At 47.4% G+C, this 17,811-nt stretch overlaps 1 protein-coding gene across 2 annotated transcripts in view; it reads left to right on the forward strand.

Annotated features, from left to right (window-relative positions):
- Positions 1-208: 208 nt before the first annotated feature.
- LOC138304579 (organic cation/carnitine transporter 2-like) overlaps positions 209-17,811 on the forward strand; it is a 405,840-nt gene continuing 388,237 nt past the window's right edge. For both annotated transcript variants that reach the window (XM_069244749.1, XM_069244750.1), the window contains exon 1: positions 209-907. In XM_069244749.1, the coding sequence (XP_069100850.1) occupies positions 512-907 (396 nt within the window). In that variant the 5' untranslated portion in view covers positions 209-511. The remainder of the gene's footprint in view (positions 908-17,811) is intronic.

Genomic DNA, 17,811 nt, shown 5'->3' on the forward strand with positions numbered 1-17,811 from the left:
AGGGTACTGTTGAACAGTTGATGAGGTCCCCTGGTAAAAGGCAGGCCAATTGTTATGTTTGTTTAAGGCACGTGTGGCAGAGCGCCCCACTCCAGGTGACAGTTCTTTTGACAGAACTGTCGCTTAGTTACATACAGAAACTCTGCTCCTCGCCCTGCGGAGGGGAAGGCGGGGAGCTGGGCTTGTAGGCGTGCCCCAAGCTCCGCGTGACTACTACAGGCCCCGACCGCTACTTCTGGCAGCACAGGGCCATGCCGCCTTCATGATAAGGACAGGGCTGCTGTCGGGCACACCGCCCTCCAGCCCCTGACAGCTCTGCGCAGTCCCCCTCCCTCACCCAGAGCCGCAGGCTGCCAGGCCGCCTCCCCCCTAGGACGACCCCCGTCCTCAAAAGCCCGGGCTGAAGCGGGAGCTTCTCGCTTTCCAGCACCTGCTCTATGCGGCTCTGCGCCGGGCAAAGCTTCAGGTGGCCGTCGGTACCGGGCGCTGCACCTCCGGTGACCGCGCCGCCATGCGGGACTACGAGAAGGAGACCGCCTTCCTGGGAGAGTGGGGCCCCTTCCAGCGCACCATCTTCTTTCTGCTCAGCGCCAGCATCATCCCCAACGGATTCAATGGGCTCTCGGCGGTCTTCCTGTCCGCCACCCCGGAGCACCGCTGCCTGGTGCCCGCCGGCGCCAACCTCAGTGCCGCCTGGAGGAACGCCAGCCTGCCGCTGGAGAAGCAGGCCGACGGGACCCTGGCGGAGAGCAGGTGCCGCCGCTACCGGCTGCCGCTCCTGACCAACTTCTCGGCCCGGGGGCTGACCCCGAGGGTGGACGTGGACCTGAGCGAGGTGCCGCAGGAGAAGTGCCTGGACGGCTGGAGCTACAGTACGGACGTCTACAGCACCACCATCGTCACAGAGGTCAGTGTGAGCAGCGCCGCCTGCTGTGTGCGTTGTACCCTAAGGGGGATCGCTTCCCGCCCTCTCTTTCAATCCCCCCCCCTTTTCTGTGGGTAGGGGTGTCAAGCTCGCACACTTTGGCCCTCTAACACATGAACACCCAGCTTTTAACATGAAGATATTTTATGTGTCGACTCTGCGAATGCAATGTATGTTTGTGTTAAGAAAACTTTTCAGTTCGGTGTCACTCCCGGTGTAAAAGCAATAAAAAAAATAAAAAAAATTGAGGCCCGTATATATCCTAACTAGCATTCTATAAACAACGGGTGCTTCATATTTTTGGGACTATTTCTGTAACCTTTTCGACAGTACCCGCGTTTTCATGTATTTAACTGTAGGATTTGATTCGAGTGTTTTGGTCACATTGTCTACATTTGTCAACTTCTTACAGCCCAATATGATCGTCAGACCAGTAACCAGAGTTTTAAGTGGGACGGGTCTTGCACCTGCCAGCGATGTGCATGAAGTGCTCCAATACTGCTGATTCCTGCTGTATAAAAAATAAAAGTGCCATGAGCGCTACTAAAAAATAAAAGAAACAATGACAAGTAACTGTTATGAAAATTGCTCCAATACTGCCAATTGAGTTCTGCGGGAATTCCTAACAATTCATAATATTTATCCATCACATTGAAAAATCAGATTCGGGTTCTCCATCAAAACACAACTATTAACAAACAAACTAAAACTGTTATGTTTTGGTGTTCTGCGTCCTGAAGAGAACAGTTGAATCAAGTGGGTTCGTAACGTGTCGACAATGGGGAGCAGCGGTGAGTGCTATTAGAGAAGATTAGACCTTTAGGGAGAATCCAAAGTATTGTCTTGTAATACACATCATTCCTGTTTGAGCTACCAGGAAGACTTACAGTTAGTGCCTCCGCGCTATTCTGCTCTTTAACCACTCGGGTGCCTTGGACGAGGTCACCTCGTCCTACACCCGGGAACCGGGGGGAGCGCTAGCGCTCCCCCCCCCACGGCAAGGGTGGAAGGGGAAGCCCTTCCCCTTCCACCCCGACCCCTCCACCCCCCCTGTGACGTCAGCGTGCGAGCGCGCGCTGAAATGTCACTGGGCCTCCCCCATCGCGCTGGAAGCTCAACTTCCAGCGCGATCGAAAGAGAAATGCTCAGCATTTCTCTTTTGATCACGTGGGGGAGGCCCGGAGAGGCTTCAAAGGGAAGGAAATGTATTTCCTTCTCTTTTGAAGTCTCTCCGAGAGTTTCAAAAGCCGGATTGCTTGCAATCCGGCTTTTGAAACGCCCGCTAGACACCAGGGATTTTTTATTTTTTGTTGAAACTGGCATAAGGGAGCGACCCCTTGGGCAAGGGTCGCTCCCAATGGGGGGCATTTTTTTAGAAGGCCTTTTCTGTCCCCCCCTGGGGGCAGATCGGCCTATTATTAGGCTGATCTGCCCCCGGGTGGGGGGGGGGTAGAAACCTCTAGGCACTAGGGATCCCCTTTTTTTTTTTTTTTTTTTTTTTTTTAGGTGGGGAGCGACCCCTTAGGCAAGGGTCGCTCCCCTAGGGGGCAAATTATATTTAGGCCATTTCTGCCCCCCTTGGGGGCAGATTGGCCTATTTTGATGAGGCCAGTCTGCCCACAAGGGGGGCAGAAACCACTAGACACCAGGGAGTTTTTTTGTTTTTGTGAATTTCACGTAAGGGGAGCGACCCCTTAGGCAAGGGTCGCTCCCCTGGGGGGGGGGGGGGGGGGGGGGGATTATTTCAGGCCATTTCTGCCCCCCTGGGGCGTAGATCAGCCTATTTTGATTAGGTCGATCTGCCCCCAAGGGGGGCAGAAACCACTAGGCGCCAGGGATTTTTTTGTTTTACAAATGGGGAGCGACCCCTTGGACAAGGGTCGCTCCACTGGAGGAGAAAATTGTATTTAGGCCGGGGCAGATCGGCCGATTTTTTTTGCTACTCCAATCTGCCCCCAAGGGGGCAGAAACCACTAGGCATTGTGGATTTTTTTTTTTTTGCACCAGTGTCACGCAGGGGGAGCGACCCCGTAGGCAAGGGTCGCTCCCGGGGGGGGAGGATTGGGGGGCAAATTGTATTTAGACCATTTCTGCCCCCCTTGGGGGCAGACTGGCCGATTTTAGGTCAATCTTCCCCCAAGGGGGCAGAAACCACTAGGCACCAGGGATTTTTTTTTTTGGTGCCAATGTCATGCAGGGGGAGCGATCCCGTAGGCAAGGGTCGCTCCCGGGGGGAGGGTTGGGGGGGCAAATTTATTTTAGGCCATTTCTGCCCTCCCTGGGAGCAGAAACCTCTAGACGCCTGGGCAGATTTTTTTTGTGTGTTTTTTTTGTTTTGTTTGTGTTTTTAGAGATGGGGAGCGACCCATTAGACAAGGGTCGCTCCCCTGGGGCGCAAATTGTATTTAGACCATTTCTGCCCTTGGGGGCAGATTGGCCGATTTTAGGTAAATCTGCCCCGAAGGAGGCAGAAATCACTAGGCACCAGGGATTTGGATTTTTGGCGCCAATGTCACACAGGGGGAGCAACCCCGTAGGCAAGGGTCGCTCCTGGGAGGGATTTGGGGGGTGGGGGGGTCAAATTTGTTTTAGGCCATTTCTGCCCCCCCCTGGGGCCGGCTGAGCTAGAGGCCAAAATCCACAGGGAGGCACTTTGCAAAAAACACCTCTGTTTTCTATGAAAAAATTTGATGTGTCCACGTTGTGTTTTCGGACATTTCCTTTCGTTGGCGCTAGGCCTACCAACACAAGTGAGGTACCATTTTTATCGGGAGACTTTGGGGAACGCTGGGTGGAAGGAAATTTGTGGCTCCTCTCAGATTCCACAACTTTCTGTCACCGAAATGAGTGGAAAAGTGTTTTTTTTTTATTTATTTTTTTTAGCCACATTTTGAGGTTTGCAAAGGATTCTGGGTAACAGAACCTGGTCAAAGCCCCACAAGTCAGCCCATCTTGGATTCCCCTAGGTCTCTAGTTTTAAAAAATGCACAGGTTTGGTAGGTTTCCCTAGGTGCCGGCTGAGCTAGAGGCCAAAATCTACAGGTAGGCACTTTGCAAAAAACACCTCTGTTTTCTGTCAAAAATTGTGATGTGTCCACGTTGTGTTTTGGGGAATTTCCTGTCGCGGGCGCTAGGCCTACCCACACAAGTGAGGTATCATTTTTATCGGGAGACTTGGGGGAACATAGATTGGCAAAACAAGTGTTATTGCCCCTTGTCTTTCTCTACATTTTTTCCTTCCAAATATAAGAGAGTGTGTAAAAAAGACATCTATTTGAGAAATGCCCTGTAAGTCACATGCTAGTATGGTCACCCCGGAATTCAGAGATGTGCAAATAACCACTGCTCCTCAACACCTTATCTTGTGCCCATTTTGGAAATACAAAGGTTTTCTTGATAGGTATTTTTCACTCTTTATATTTCAGCAAATGAATTGCTGTATACCCGATATAGAATGAAAACGCACTGCAGGGTGCAGCTCATTTATTGGCTCTGGGTACCTAGGGTTCTTGATGAACCTACAAGCCCTATGTATCCCCGCAACCAGAGAAGTCCAGCAGACGTAACGGTATATTGCTTTTGAACATCTGACATTGCAGGAAAAATGTACAGTTTAAAACGTAGAGAAAAATTGCTGTTTTTTTTTCACCTCAGTTTTAATATTTTTCTTTTTCAGTTGTTATTTTCTGTAGGAAACCCTTGTAGGATCTACACAAATGACCCTTGCTGAATTCAGAATTTTGTCTACTTTTCAGAAATGTTTAGGTTTCTGGGATCCAGCATTGGTTTCACGCCCATTTCTGTCACTGACTGGAAGGAGGCTGAAAGCACAACATTTTTTAAAAATGGGGTATGTCTCAGTAAAATGCCAAATTTGTGTTGAAAAATTGGGTTTTCTGATTCAAGTCTGTCTGTTCCTGAAAGCTGCGAAGCTGGTGATTTTAGCACCGCAAACCCTTTGTTGATGCCATTTTCAGGGGAAAAACCACGAGCCTTCTTCTGCAGCCACTTTTTCCCATTTTTTTTTTCTTTCTAAAAATAACGAATTTTTCACTGTATTTTGGCTAATTTCTTGGCCTCCTTCAGGGGAACCCACAAAGTCTGGGTACCTCTAGAATCCCTAGGATGTTGGAAAAAAAGGACGCAAATTTGGCTTGGCTAGTTTATGTGGACAAAAAGTTATGAGGGCCTAAGCGCGAACTGCCCCAAATAGCCAAAAAAAGGCCTGGCACAGGAGGGGGAAAAGGCCTGGCAGCGAAGGGGTTAAGGATGAGCCTTAAAATTTAGCAAATGAGTTAGGCTCAGAGTTACCTCTTTTTCAAATGGGTGCAGAGCCTGAATTTTAATTTGATTTTTCAATGTGATTTGTTATTGTTTGTTCTTAAACTTGTATTATTGTCAAATGTTTTTGATTTAATTGTTTGTGCAGTGCCAATTTTTTAAATGAGGTAATTGCTCACTTCTGTATTTGTTTTTCTGTGTGCAATACATATTTTTCAAATAAAATTGTTTTTCTGGATAAATGTTATGAATTGATGCCAGGAAGAGGTAATTGGTTTTGCCTTCTCATTGTGAATAATATTTTTTCCAAGTAAACTACAGTGTTAGCTCGTGTTTCTTTTGTGTAGTTTGATTGGCCTAGTCTCACTGTTTTAGAGGCCATACCACTTTTCTATTACAGTATAAAAAATAAAAATGCCATGAGCGTGACTAAAAAACAAAGAAACAATGTTTCTGTAGTTGGTGCTCTTGAGTAGGGCTAAACACTGGAAAAGGCACGAGGTATTTAACAAATTAAATCAAAGGAATTTTGAGAGGCAAGCCTACAAATGAATGAAAGTGATGGGCGTGGTTAAAGCCCAGAGAATCGTTCAGAAGAGGTAAAAAAAAAAAAAAAGTGCTTGCGCGCTGCCATATGTTCGACCTAAAAAAGAAGGCGTGGGTCCGGCAAGAGTTAACTTGCCATGTCAACTTGGCAGTTTAAACTTCACACACAGGGTCTGCAATGCAGGCCGGAGACATGTTTAAAGGGCTACTAAAGTGGGTGGCACAATCAAACCATGCAAGCTCAGACCCCATAATCCACAATGTGCTTGTGCCCATCCCAGCTCATCCAATCCTACCTGCTAGTGGTCCAGTGTATTAAACGTTTCTAATTGATCTGTGTTGGAAATGGCCTTTCTTCAGGGCCACCCCCAAACTTTTTGCCTTCCTCATCTTTTTCTTACCTCATTTTTGCTGGCTTTAGGACTCTGTGCACTTTACCACTGCTAATCAGTGCTAAAGTGCATATGCTCCCTCCTTAAAACATGGTGACATTGGCTAATACTCACTTGGCTTATTTAATTTACCTATATGTCCCTAGTCAAGTGCACTGCATGTGCCCAGGGCCCATAAATTAAATGCTGCTAGTGGGCTGAAGCACTGGTTGTGCCAACCACATAAGTAGCCCCCTAACCATGTCTCAGGCCTGCCACTGCAGGGCCTGTGTGTGCAGGTTCACTGCCACTTTGACTTGGCATTTACAAGTAATTGCCAAGCCTTAAAATAAATTTTTTCTACATATGTCACCTCTAAGGTAGGCCCTAGGCAGCCCATAGGGCAGGCTGCTATGTATGTAAAAGGCAGAACATGAACATGTGTGTTCTATATGTCCTGGTAGTGTAAAACTACTAAATTTGTTTTTACACTGCTGTGAGGCCTGCTCCTTTCATAGGATAGCATTAGGGCTACCCTCCTATACTGTTTGAGCGGTAGATTCTGATCTGAAAGGAGTAACCAGGTCATATTTAGTATGGCCAGAATGGTAATACAAAATCCTACTGACTGGTGAAGTTGGATTTAATATTGCTATTCTAGAAATGCCACTTGTGGGAAGTGAGCATTTATTTGCACTCGGATCCTTCTGTGCCTTACAATCCAGGTCTGGCTGGGTTAGTTGACCGCTCCCTTGTGCATTTCACTCAGACAACCCCAAACACAGGATGCTCAGTCACACCTGCACACATCTGCATACTGAATGGGTCTTCCTGGGCTGGGAGGGTGGAGGGCCTGACAAATATATGTCAAAGGACAGTGGTCTGCCCTCACACAATGGACTGCCAAACCCCCTACTGGGACCCTGGCAGACATGATGGAACTGAAAGGGGACCCTGTACACTTCTAAGCCACTCTTCGAAGTCTCCCCCACTTCAAAGGCACATTTGGGTATTTAAACAGTGTCCTGACACTTCTGGACAAGAAAGTACTGGTGAAACAAAACTCTGAACCAGACCCTGCAACCTGCCAAGAGGAACTGCCTGCCTGCCCAAAGGACTCACCTAACTGCCTTTCTGCAAAGGACTGCTGACCTGCTCTTGACCTGCTGCCTTGCTGCCCTCTGGCTCTGCCGAGAAGTGCTCCCCAAGGGCTTAGATAGAGCTTGCCTCCTGTTCCTTGAAGTCTCAGGCCCAAAAAAGACTTCCTCTTGTAAAGAACTCCTTGTGTGGCGTAAATTAGATGCACAGCTTGCCAGAAATGACGCACAGTGTGTATTGCGGTGAGAAATTCACTGCACGCCGAACCGGAATGGCGCAGCCTGGATCCCAGAGAGGAGATCGGCGCAGCACCAGCGTTGCGACCGGAACTTCGACGCATAGCCCACTGGATCAACGCAGCTCCTGTGACTTCGTCCTGCATGTCCAGGATTTCTCCACATTGTCCCCGGGGCGTCCGAATAACCCAAAGAGGATCCAAGTCAGCACGTCGGAAATCAATGCAAAGTCATCCCTGCATGAAAAACTATTGATGCATCGTCTGTGTGCACCCAGAGAAACCGACGCACACCTCCCCGTTTTCCATGTCTCTCCTCCTCTGCGGTCCCTTGCTGAGAATTTGAACGCGAACAAGGTACTTTTTGCTTGCAAGAGACACGTGTTGCTTTTTAACGACTAAAGACTTTTTGTATCTTTCTCTGAAGTGATATTTCAACAGGTACTTAGCAAATCTTGATTGTTTTGACCGGCTTTTAACCAGATACATATTCTATATTTTTCTAAACACTATGGGGGTCATTCTGATCCCGGCGGTCTCAGACCGCCGGGGCCAGGGTCGGCGGGGCAGCGCCGACAGACCGGCGGTGCCCCGCAGGGCATTCTGACCGCGGCGCTTTGGCCGCGGTCAGTGCAGGAAAACCGGCGGTCTCCCGCCGGTTTTCCGCTGCCCGTCAGAATCCTCCAAGGCGGCGCAGCATGCTGCGCCGCCTTGGGGATTCTGACACCCCCTACCGCCATCCTGTTCCTGGCGGTTCGCCCGCCAGGAACAGGATGGCGGTAGGGGGTGTCGCGGGGCCCCTGGGGGCCCCTGCAGTGCCCATGCCAATGGCATGGGCACTGCAGGGGCCCCCGTAAGAGGGCCCGCTTGTATTTCACTGTCTGCATAGCAGACAGTGAAATACGCGACGGGTGCAGTAGCACCCGTCGCACCTTCCCACTCCGCCGGCTCGATTACGAGCCGGCTTCATGGTGGGAAGGTCGTTTTCCCCTGGGCTGGCGGGCGGCCTTTTGAAGGCCGCCCGCCAGCCCAGGGAAAACTCAAAATACCCGCCGCGGTCTTCCGACCGCGGTACGGTATTTTGGCGGCTCCCGCCGGGCGCACGGTGACCGCGCCCGGCGGGAGTCAGAATGACCCCCCATGTGGTGTATTTTTGTGGTGTTATACTGTTTTATTGCATAATTTATCTTATCTTCCCAACTTTCAGGAACAGGCAGACTTGAGTCAGAAAAGCACATTTTCAGCACAATTTTGACATTTTAGTGGGACATACAGCATTTGCTGTTTTTTGTGCTTTTAGCCTCCTTCCAGTGAGTGAAAGAAATGGGTGTGAAACGAATGCTGGATCACAGACGGCTAAACATTTCTGAAAAGTAGATGAAATTCTGAATTCAACAAGGGGTTATTTGTGTAGGTCCTACAAAGTTTTCCTACGGAAAATAACAGCTGAAATAAACAAATTGATTTAAAAAACAGCCATTTTTTTCCACGTTTTACTCTGTAACTTTTTCCTGCGGTGTCATATTTTCAAAAGTAATCTACCGTTACGTCTGCTGGACTCTTCTGGATGTCGGGATATATAGGGCTTGTAGGTTCATCAAGAACCCTAGGTACCCAGAGGCAATAAAAGAGCTGCGCTTACAATGGGTTTTCATTGTATACTGGCTGTACAGTAATTCATTTGATGAAATACAAAGAGTGAAATATAGGTATCAAGAAAACCTTTGTATTTCCAAAATGGGCACAAGGTAAGGTGTTGAGGAGCAGTGGTTATTTGCACATCTCTGAATTCTGGGGTTCCCATATTAGCATGTGAATTACAGGGCGTTTCTCAAATAGATGTCTTTTTTAACACACTGTCTTACATTTGGAAGGAAAACATTTAGAGAAAGACAAGGGGCAGTAACACTTGTTATGCTATTCTGTGTTCCCCCAAGTCTCCCGCTACAAATGGTACCTAACTTGCAGGGGTAGGCCAAATGCACGCAACAGGAAACACAACATAGACACATCACATTTTTACATTCAAATCTGATGTGTTTTTTGGAAAGTGCCTGGCTGTGGATTTTGGCCTGTAGCTCAGCCGGCACCTTAGGAAACCTAGCAAACCTATAAAATTTTTTAAACTAGACACATAGGGGAATTCTGAATGCGGTGACTTGTGGGGCTCTCACCAGGTTCTGTTACCCAGAACCCTTTGCAAACCTCAATATTTGGCAAAAAAACACTTTTTCCTCACATTTCAGAGATAGAAAGTTCTGGAATCTGAGAGGAGTCACATACTTCCTTCCACCCAGCATTCCCCTAAGTCTCCAGATTAAAAATGGTACCTCACTTGTGTGGGTAGGCCTAGTGCCCGCGACCAGAATGGATCACAAACGGTCAATGTTGGTCCTTACATGAGGGCAACTGTTTACCCTGGGGTGATCCATTCCTGACGCAAGCACTAGGTACAGGCACTCAAGTGGGGTAGCTTTTTTTTATCAGGACAGGTGGGGAAACACTGGGTGGCAAGAATTTCATTTTGTGGACCCCGCATATTCCTGTAGTTTGTGTGACAGAAATGCAAGAAAAAATAGAGTTTTTATTCAACATTTCACCTTTGCAGGGTATTCAGGGTAGGAAAACTTTGGGGAATCCACTCAAGTCACACCTCTGTGGACTCCCCCGGATGTCTAGTTTCCAGAAATGTCTGGGTTCGGTAGGTTTCCTTATATGGCCGCTAAGCCCAGGACCAAAAACGCAGGTGCCTGCCTTACAAAACCAGGTTGTTTTGTGATAGATAATTTTGATGTCTCCACAATACGATTTGGGCAGTGGAATTTGGGGCTGAACTAAATTGAGGAGCTCCCAAGAGCGCACTCTCTCTGTGTTTGTCACTGCATGCACCTATTCTCTGGGTTGGGCTACCCTGCTATTGTCCAGCTACACAGACTGTGCTTGTGAAGGGACATCAAGACTGTCCTCATCACCACCCTCATAATCAATGGAAGAGGAGTTATCGAAGGGGAGTCCCAGAATCTGCGCCATTGTCCTATCCCGCAGATGCTGTCCCAGTCTATGATCCTAAGTCAGAGCTGTCCTGTATAACCCGAGTGAGGGCTTTAGCAGCAGTCATCCAACAAGATGCCATCTCCACTACTGGCTAAACAGTCGCTCTAAAACTCTAGCCTACGCAGACAGTCACAAAATTGCTGGTGGGTGTGTGTGATACTTGAAACAGTAGAGGCCACCTTTCCTTAGCTTCTTCCCTTATTCAGCACGTTCTTTCAAGACACCCAAAAAAAGACACACTATTACTTCACCTTGTCACATACCAATCGTCACAGTCTTTAGCGCCTCTAGCACCCAGCCCAACAATCATTATTGGTGCTCCCACTCCCATGACCTCCTCCTCTGATTCCATCACTACCACCCAGCAAAAGTGCCCTTCCTCTCTCCATAGCCCCCCACATATACATTTCATTTGTATTCTAGCGCAGGTAATGGCTGACTTTACCAATCCACTCAGCTATTTACATAAAATACAGATTTGATCTTTGCAGTAGGCATATAAACCTTCTACACTACTTTATGGCATCAAAACTGCCACTAAACAAAAGTCAGATTATCACAAGAGTTACTTGATTGTTTTAATGCTGCCTAAAAGCTACAGTTGAAACGCATGAGTTGAAGTATGTGCATTGCTTTGAAGATGCGAGCTGCAACTGCAAAAGAACTGGTGTCGAATAAATATGTGTGTGTGTGTGTGTATGTATATGTATATGTATATATATCACTTTTATATGTGGGTGTGGTTTTCCTGGGGGCCGAATGTAGCCCCCAGGGAAACCACACACGCGTTGACAAAAGTGATCTATATATATATATATATATATTTTGTAATTGCTCTATGGTTTCCTTGGGGCCATAGTGGCCTCCAGGGAAACCATACAACTATTAAAAAAAATATTGCCCCATGTCAGTTTCCTTTTTTTGGAAATTATTATTATTTTTTAAATTAAGGCCCTGGGCGGTGCGATTGTGCCCCCCCCCCCAGGGGTAAATCTACATATTTTTTTTAAAGGCCTCCTGAGGGGGGGGTGGTGTCTAGTGGGGTTTCCTGGGCCGGAAACATGTTCAGGAAGGCCTTGTTTCAAATGGGGGACTCTCTCCTTTCAAATGAGGCCTTCGCGAACGTCGGGGAGGCCCGTTTGGACCCGTTTTCCCCACCGGAGCAGGAAGTGGCTTGCATGAAAACAGATAGTGACTACATCGCAAAGGGGCAGGCGGGAGGACTCGGAAGATCTTCCATGTCTCCCGGGTTTTTTTTCATTTTCACTGAGAAAAGATATGCAACAGTCAAGAAAGAAAAAGGACAGCAGACTGATAAAGTACAAATTGTGGTAGAATATTGGAACACAAACAGGAAACTAAGCAAATAAATTGCACCAGTAATAAAAGAAAACAGATGTCAGGCAGGTAAAGTGCCATACTGACCGTAGCACAACTGCAATGACATGTGAATGTTTGAGCAGAAATTGTGGCAACATTCTTGAATTCATGAACAATTTAAGCTTACACAAAGGTTAGATGATGTCTGTTTGCAACAATAGGAAGCTATTTATTGGTGGTTGCTGTAGTGCAACTTTTCGGTGGGGGGTAATGGAAGAAAATGGAAGGCAGGCAGAGAGAGTGACAGAGACATAGCAGAGCTCAAACAAGAGCTGGAACGTAAATGCTGATAATAAATTAATATTGAAACCAGCTGTGCCGTGCACAATTAAAAGAAAGCCGCGGCTGGCATATTTAAGGAGAAAGCGTGGTTTGCCATGCTACAACAATGAAATATTTTTATGACTTTAAAAGTGTGCTTACTAATTGGATCAGTGATGAAAACTGTTACATGTTTAACCCTAGGAACTCTGTGCACTTGTTGTAACGGCGCTGTGGCAATCCGTTTTAAAACGTACCTTTAAGCATTATTTCCGGGCGCGGTGTAATGTTGGCTGCTTGAAACATGCGCACCTTTTATTTCTGTTCTGCGCTAGCATTAATTATGCGGCTCGTGATCAACAAGTAATTAAATCAGCTGTGCCGTGCACAATGAAAGGTGCGGCCGCAATAATTAAAGACAAAGTGTGCCGCGCTGCAACAATAACCGGGTGCCTGTTGGACCATGACCCCCCCAATAGCCCGCATTTTGGCGGTGGCCTACCCTGAGTTGGATGGGCATTGGAGGGCAGCACAGCAGCCATCAGAGGGTAAGACTGGATCTAACTCATGTTTGCCCCTTTATCAGGTGATTGTGTGAGGGTCAGAATGCTAGCTCTGACAATGTGGGAAGTGTCATGCACCTTAGATCTTCTGTGCTCACTTTGGTGTACATAGGTCATGTATTAGCAACAGGTCTGCACACTCAATTTGTTTTGAGACATGGTACTCAACTATGGGGACCTCTCAGTCCTATAGCACAGAATGGAGCACATACTACTGTGTTTTGTGTTCCATTAATCTGCTTTTCCTACCCTGGTAGGTGTTGGTGGAAACTAACAGATCACTTCTCCCTAATGTCACAGTAGAAAGTTGGGTATGTTCTTGCTCTCTGTCAGTGGGACCCATTGGCCTGGAGGGCGAGGGGAGAGCCACGGGGGAGACTGGATCTGCAACATCTTCATCTGAGTCCTCCTCCAGTGGCCACTCCCTAGTGGTGGCGGACCTATCGGTGACCACCCCAGTACCGTCTCTTACCGCCACTGCCCTCCCTCCAGCTTCCCACTCAGTTTGCCGTGTCCGCTCACCCGAGAGGGTGGGCATCTCCTTTGCCACAGGCACCTCTGTCCCAACCCCTTTTCCCCCTGCTGCCCTCAGTGAAGAGGCTATTGACCTCCTGAAAAGCATCTCTGTGGGTCAGTCCACCATCGTGAATGCCATCCAGAGACTGGCAACGGAGGTCCAACAAAGCAATGCATTTCTGGAGGGCATTCATGGTGCAATGACTGGCCTACGCCGATCTTTTCAGCCTCTGGCCTCCACACTGATGGCAGCCAGTCACTCCTTGCCTACTGTTCCTCCCCCCCCCCCCCCCCAACTTCCTCTTCCCACTCTAAATCCCCCTTCCCCTGGCCCAGCTAAGGTACACAAACAGATTGGCATGCATCCACCTCAACAGACAAGGGAAGCGCACACAAACATAAGCACTACAAGACTCACGACTGGCACGCACACAAACCACATCCACCTGCAGACACAGCAACAGTCACAACTTGCCCTGAGACCCCCAGCATCACAGACACAAAACCTGGCACACCTGCAGACACCACACCATTATTCACTGATCTAGCCACCAAACCTGTCTGCAGACACCACCCCAGCAGACTCTCAGACATCCACCCCAGTCACCATACTCGCGTACACCACAACCACTGACACGCCTACATGCAGCACATACACCATACCTGCAGTCACCACCCCAATAGACAGCCGCCCATCCACAGCGGCATGCCCCAGCACCTCTAACCCCCCTCAGCCCAAGGGACATAAATGCCCTCACTCACCCACCCAAGAAACACCCACCACACACAAGCACACCTCCCACAAACACACACCGAAGACATCCACACCTCAGACATCTACTCCCTCACCCACCATACCCAAACCCCCTTCTGATGAACATCCCTGTGTGTCTAAAAAGTTTTCCTTTCTAACCTTGACTATACTTATTAAAGCCAACCAGTTGTGTTTTTTTTTTTTTTTTAGTAACATCTTTGTTGTGTGCAATGCTGTTGTCCACTAGGGGTAGGGTGTGTGTTGCGTGATAGGTACGTGTATGTAGCTGAAATGTTGGTGTCATGGCATTATGTTGTGTTTCTAGTGATATGTGTTTGTTGTAGTTATATGCGACGTGGTCCTGTGAAGTGTATGCCTTGTCCCCTGATGTGGCTAATGAGCACAAATGGTGTGCGTTGTGTAGGCATGGATTATGTTGAGTTGTGCAAGTATGCTTTGCTTTTGTGTGCGTGTGACTATTTAGGTGTGTGTCCCTCAGAGCTGGCTGGTGTCTTGTATTGTGTTTGGAGTAGTGCATGCTTTGTAGGCTTTGCCTTCACCCATATGTGTGACTGTGCATTACATTTGTTGTTGATATTGCTTGTCCATGAGATCTGAATGGGGACTGTTCATGTGGGCATGTTTTTGTGGGCCTCATTCAACATGAGATGTGTCTCACTACGGCCTCCTTCCCTGTATGGTTTTGCTTTACTGATCGCTGCTGTTCCATGCTTGTTGTGATGTGTCGCTTTGTATGTTTTGACTGTTTGTTTCTTCGTGTAGTGTGCATGGCATAATAGGTTCGATGTGCTGTAAGTGTGATGTGTTTGTGTTGATTGCTGGTTTGTATGATGGTGTCTGTGTGTGTTCCATTACACATGGATGCACATGTTTGTTGTATTTGTGTCAAGTCCCTGGCCTGTGTTAGTTGTGAGTGCGTGACATGTATTTGTGCAGTTGTTTTGTTGTTGTAAGTTTGCATGTTGTATGGGAATCTGCGAGCCTGTGCTGGGTTGTCATGCGTAAATGTGTGGTGTTGACGTGTGGTGTGTGTACTGGCTGAAGTGTGCAGGATGTGGATGTCCTTGATGCGTTATACGAGTATGTGTCACTATGCTGTTATGTGTAAGTGCAGCGCTTTGCACCCCCCTGCTCCCTATGTTAGGTTATGTAACTGTACAATTGTATGCATTTTACAAATGTAACAGGTGAGTGTGTGTACTTACGGTTGTTGTTGTTCTCCTCGGCGTTGATTACATTGTCTTTTGGCGAGCAGGAGCAGCGGGATGACATCTAATTCTGATTCCATGGCGACTCCGGACGTGTATGGCTTCCTGTAGGCGAGTGTCACCTTTTATAATGTTCGTTTCCGTCTGGTGCTCTGTGGCGGATGCACCGCGGTGGTCACATTGGTGGTGTACAACCTACTAAAAGGTCCGGCGGAAACATGGTCCCTGCTGGAATGTTTGTGCCTCCAGTTAACCGCCACGGTCTGTACTGCCTGGCGGTGCTGGTGGTCATCTGTGTACACCACTGCCAAACCTGCCAATTTGGCGGTCCGCTCATCAGCCTGTTGGCAGTCAAACTGCCACCGCCAATATGGCAGTCATGGGACCACCAAACTCGTAATAAGCCCCCTAGTCTTTATAGGCTACAAGCGTTTCCTTAGTCTGTAATGATTTATGCTTGGATTCTCACTGTGACTGCCAACTTAGACAACGTTTGATGGCAGTAACACCTGCACTGTAATAATATTTATGTGGGATTGGTGTAATTCCCTTCACTCAATTGTATCTTAATTGTGTTTTTAATAGTTTGTGAATGTGAGACTGTCTTCTGGATTTTTTAATATTTGCATCAGTCACCTGCCAGGAATCATATTCTTTGTTTCCTTGTGTCCGTAATATATGACGATGTGTTATTTTAATCCATCTTTTATCTGTTTATCTGCTAGGGCTATCCAATTATCGTCCACTTCTGTCACGACAGACTCTATTATGTTTGCATTTTATCTTTCTTTGTTTTTCCTTTTTGCTGTTTTGGATGATTTGCAATGATTTTGATTAATTGTGCAAATGAATAATAAAAATCAGAGTCACGGGTCGCAGTAGTGCAGGGCCTTGGCAGGAAAATAACACACTGCGATGGAGCATGAGTCATATACAGTAACCAGGTTCGCCCTGATCAAATTTTTTTACCTCCCGACTTCAGTCCTTTAGGTCCCAGGAATACACTTCTAAAGGCCCACAGGACCTCAGGGCAGGCTCTTAAAGACTTACTGGTTGCCTTGCAGAGTCCAGTCCAGTTCCATTTGCCACTGTTCTGCTGGGCTTCTGCAGAGAAGGCCTATTGTACCGTGTTGTATCCCTGTAACTTTAACAGGAGGTCAGCCTTATGGCTGTTTGAGTCCTCTTCTTTGTCCTGGGCACAAGGGAGAGTGCAGGTCCAGTCCAGTCCTCCAGGGTTCTTATCAGATTGGCGGCAGCAGGTTCAGTCTCTTCTGATCTTCCTTGGGTTCAGGACTGTTCTGAAATTGGTGTCTGGAGATGCCACACTTCTGCTTGGCAGGAGCTAATGGGTGGGAATGAGCACACCAGTTGGGTAAAAGTTACCGGGGCTAACCCTACACACTTTGGGCATTTTCAAGATGACAGCAGTCTTTGGCCACATTAATCTTGGGCTCTGAGGGTTGGGTGTGTGTGTGTGGGAGTGTACTATGGTAATCTTTGTGTCCTCCTACATCTAAAATCCGAATCCACTTTGAGGCAGTCCTTGTATTTCCAACAAACCTAGAGAGAGAAGTCTGGTAGAAGAAAGAATCAGGGTTCATCAGCAAGCAGACCGTGGCTACAGAAGAGTTGTTTTGGTATCCGTCTCTCGCCGGTTGAAGTGCACCCCAAGTGTGACATAACACCCCAGCACACTGGTGAAGCAGGTCTTGACCCTCCAGCAGGACTTGGCACTGTGATGTGAACAAGAGGCCGAATGTGATAATATCAGGTTTGGCTGAGGGAGAAAAGAAGGTTGCAGGCATGGGTGTAGGCATGGGTGTTAGTTTGGTTTGTGACAGGGTAGGACTGTTTGAAGTTAATCAAGTTCCTGGGCTCAGCCCACAGGCTATCCTATCAAGGCCACAATATGATCTCCCCACATCCATGGCCTTTTGTCCCTTCGTAAGAGCAAGTTCACACCTATCCAAATACTAAGTATTGGCTGGTAGAAGTGGGAGAGCAAAATGCAGATTAGCTTCCAGTGACTTCTGAGTGGGACAATGTTACTTTATAAAGTATGGTTTCCTTATTATAGAAATTTTGATGTTGCCATTAAAATGGATTTTGAATAACTACAAAAGAATCCTTGATTTCTTTTTTCCCAGCTGCTTCCAAACTGAATTCAGCATTATTAGATGTAATAATGTAACCCAGTGTTTTCTGATGGAGCAGCCAGCCTTGCTAAGGTGAAACTAGCTTTTGATGGGCTTTCACTGAAAGGACACATGGAGCAGCAGACATTTGCATGTCCTACTTTTAAGTACCATATACCCTGCCTCATGGGGAATAAGGCCTATTTAGGGGTGATATATTGATATTTAAAAGGAAGGCTTTGATATGTCTACAAGAGTTTATTTTGACACATAGAATTGGCAGTGTAAAACTGCAATGGTAGGCCTGGAGGCAGGTTTGCTGGGTCACTGCAGTTGGTGACACGATGTTTGCTACAACCCAATATTGACATTTAACCTACAAGCCCTGGGTATGCTCTGTACCGTACACTATGGACTAATAGATCAATTAAATATTCCAATCAGGTGTATACCAATTTCAGCA

Source organism: Pleurodeles waltl, chromosome 7 (assembly GCF_031143425.1).
Source record: "Pleurodeles waltl isolate 20211129_DDA chromosome 7, aPleWal1.hap1.20221129, whole genome shotgun sequence".
In the NCBI taxonomy this organism is placed as follows: Eukaryota; Metazoa; Chordata; class Amphibia; order Caudata; family Salamandridae; genus Pleurodeles; species Pleurodeles waltl.